Source organism: Macrobrachium nipponense, chromosome 15 (assembly GCF_015104395.2).
Source record: "Macrobrachium nipponense isolate FS-2020 chromosome 15, ASM1510439v2, whole genome shotgun sequence".
Classification (NCBI taxonomy): domain Eukaryota; kingdom Metazoa; phylum Arthropoda; class Malacostraca; order Decapoda; family Palaemonidae; genus Macrobrachium; species Macrobrachium nipponense.
In genome coordinates, this window is record NC_087208.1 from 39,375,734 (window position 1) to 39,379,198 (window position 3,465).

The window sequence follows — 3,465 nt, forward strand, 5'->3', positions numbered from 1 at the left end:
TTCCTCCCACTTTAAATGACAATTCCTGACATCAGTGATTTCAGCATTGACAATCAAGAGTAAAAAAAAAAAATGTAAAATCTATTAATTCCTAAAGTTCCTGTGGATTTTACTCTAAATTATTTATTGGCATCATGCTACTACAGTAAACAGCACTTTACTTTTTTTTGTTAGAATTTTAAGCCTTATGTTGCAGATGCAATTATGTATTGTGGTTTCGATTCCTTCGCTATTTACACGCAACTTTACAATTTACGCTCGGTTCACAACAGCTCCATATGCCCTCGTTGCCTTATTCAAGTGTATGAAAATTACCCAAGAACTGTCATTTTCGTGGGAATGCTTTACTTGCACTCATAATTTAATAGCAAGATGATAAGAACTCTTTGACTGGTAAGTTTAGAACTGAATAGTTCAATCCTTCCATACTGATCGTTTTAAGAGCATTGCATTATCCATGAACCAAAAAAACAACTTCATTATTTATTTTTTAATGCACTCCAAGTAAGGATTCAAAAGCAAAAGACTCGGAAATTCCGTAATAACTCAAAAGTTTGAAAGAACTTAGTTAAAAAGTACAAAAACCCTAAAAACCTGAGAGTACTGCATATCTAAATATCTTGACAAAGTAAAGATATAATTAAAATAAAAACATTCGAACAAAAATATTGTTCAGTTCTTAAAAAAAGAAAATTTAATATACCCACAAAAATCAATTTAAAAGTAGCGAGTGGTCAAATTATAATAACTGAATACTGGCTCATTCTTTCGGCTCCAACTTCACCGAAACCGGAACAATCTCACAATACTGCAAATCCCCTGTATCTGATAGCTCCTCCTTTACCACCACAACAGGGGACTTCCCCTCAGAGCTGATGAACCTTCCGTTGCTAGATGAAGGATCCCCCTTGAGAAAGAGACAGCTTCCATCGGGCTTAAACGTCACATTGAAACCAGAAGGGCTTATTAATTTAACAAGCCCCTGCGACGCAAAATTGACGACTTCTTTGGCTACCTGCATGAAGCCCTCCCTCTTGGCTCTGGCTACGCCAGTTCCAATGAGGTTTTTGACTCCCCCAGCTTCCTCAACTTTATCTAGGCCGAATGATATGGCCCTCTTCAGTCCTTCGAGATTCCTTTGGCTCCTTCTTGAGCCTCCGAGGCGCCTGCCTTTCCCATGACCCTTGAACTTGTGCTCAGCAACTCTCTGGATAACTTCCTTGGCTACTATGCTGCCTACTTCTGCCAGGACTCGTGGGGCCATAGCACACGTCCTTGGAAAATGAAATAATTGTTAGTCTTATGTTGAAGACTGCAGAACCCTAATATTTTTTCCTATTTGAAACTATTGGTAAACTGTGTGGTCAGATTAATCCTTGAAACAGTTGAGAAAGGAAAGACTGAATCACAATACAAAAGGGTTACCACAGTCATTGAAAGGCAATCACTTTAAAAAAGCAGCAACAAAGGATTACCACAATCATTGAAAGACTGATTCACTATACAAAAAAATCAGCAGGCTAGGATTATCAGTCTATTTCAAGACCTAAAAAACAATAAGGAGAAACTTTCAAGAGTGGCCAGACAAGAAACCAAAATTCCAAAGTTACCCAAAACGTACATTATCCCAAAGTTAGTATCTGTTCAACCCATGAATAGTGTCTTATAAGTACGTGATTCACACAACAGAAAATTGAAGTAATTATGAAATGATAATGAAATGAGCGCTTGAGAGAGACTTAAACACACAAACACACACACAATGAGATGTAAGGGTGGGGTGGGGTTGGGGATTGGAGGGGTGGGGGATTTGAGGGGTGGTGCCGGCAGGTGGTTGGAGAGACATTAGTTTCTCAACTTGTGAGGCATTTAAATCTTGAAAACTTTGATTCACAAAATATACTAAAGTTATAATTTGTGAATTACTTTATATTCTAATATTATGCAGTTATCTACTACGCCCAAGACACTTAAAAATCAGATCGATGCTTCAGTCTTATTTAATAACGATATCGAAGAACACGCATCATTCTAAGCAGGTACTTAAAACAGCTTACTACAGGGGGGCCTTATGCTTATATGAAACTGTAAATGAAAAAATTCAAATGAAGGTAATTACCTTTATCCTTATGGTGAACTGACTATTCCACAGCGTGCCCACACCGTCTAAAACTTCTGCCTGAAAGGTATAGTACAATTCAGAAACGTAGAGTACAATTTTTAATTAAGATAAAATACCAAAGTTTGAATGTTTTTAACATTTATAATGTTGAATATATGCCCACATGATAACTTCCTTTGCTCGACGGCACCAAAATAAGATCCACTTTGCCTACATACTACCGTATTACCTACAGATACTGCACTAACTTATTTTCCAATGCACAATGCCTTGCATTAAAATAAAATCTGAAACATATGAAAACCAAAAATAAGTTTCTAGCAGTTGCGAAAAATGACTGGTACCTTATATGCCAAGCTGCGTTCCGTGGGTGAAGAGTGCAATGAATGCTTGGCTAGCTCAGGCCAGCTATTAACCCAATTACTAGCTTAGGCCAGCTATCCGCCCAGTGAATAGCTCATGCCAAATAATAGCCTAATGAGTAGCTTAGGCCAGCTTTTAGCCCTGTGACTAGCTTAGGCCAGCAACATATCGGGATGGATTACATTTATCAAGGGCCTATGAAATGCAGTAAAATGAATGAAGAAAACGTTAAATTTTGTCAGGACGCAAAGCAGTGCAACTAACATAATCTTGCCTAAATTAACCTTAGTTCTGGGGTAGGCAAAGGAATCCAATTTCAATGGGTTCATAATGAAACGTAACTAACCCAACATAACCTAAACCAACTGTAGTTTTAGGCTACGCTTGAACATCTGAAATATCGCTTGATAATTATCAATCCAGCGAATCTCTGAAGATAATTTCTGAATTATTTATGGTTATATAGCCTACTGAAATCCGTTGAAAAGCACAAATTACTGTAATATAACTTTGGCAATCACAAGGGTTATCTCTGTTATGTTATCATGAACACTTCAAAGTGAAAAACATTAATAAAAAATTTGACACCGAAGTTGATAAAAATAACAGTTATTCATAACATTAATTCACTTACCTTTCGCTCTAGCTGATAAAAACTCAACACACAATAGCACGAAAATATACGCTATGTGAAAGTCTGCTGATGATAAAATCTAATAAAATAACGATTACAAATTTATAACCAACAACGTTTTCACACAAAAGCAAGGACTATAAAACGTTTGTGTTAGAATGTAAAATAGCTCCTGAACGCGCTCCATGGCCATGCATGCTAGAAACCGGTGTTTGTATCTCTGCGTGACAGTAACTATTTCTTGTAAACACAAATTCAAGTCCTAGATGGCGCCAGCGTAGGTGAGGAAAAAGGTTGAATTTTCATTGTAATGTTTTCACATTCTAAAACTGTAGTTCTCTCATTT

The 3,465-nt window shown here is 36.9% G+C and overlaps 1 protein-coding gene across 1 annotated transcript; it reads right to left on the reverse strand.

Moving 5' to 3' along the window:
• Window positions 1-534: 534 nt before the first annotated feature.
• Window positions 535-3,257, reverse strand: LOC135226803 (uncharacterized). Its single transcript, XM_064266494.1, has 3 exons — window positions 3,120-3,257; window positions 2,120-2,179; window positions 535-1,274 (listed from the first exon to the last, which is right to left on the reverse strand). Exon 3 carries the CDS (start codon window positions 1,262-1,264, stop codon window positions 761-763), a length of 504 nt encoding a protein of 167 aa, XP_064122564.1. The 5' UTR covers window positions 1,265-1,274; window positions 2,120-2,179; window positions 3,120-3,257; the 3' UTR covers window positions 535-760.
• Window positions 3,258-3,465: the final 208 nt, after the last annotated feature.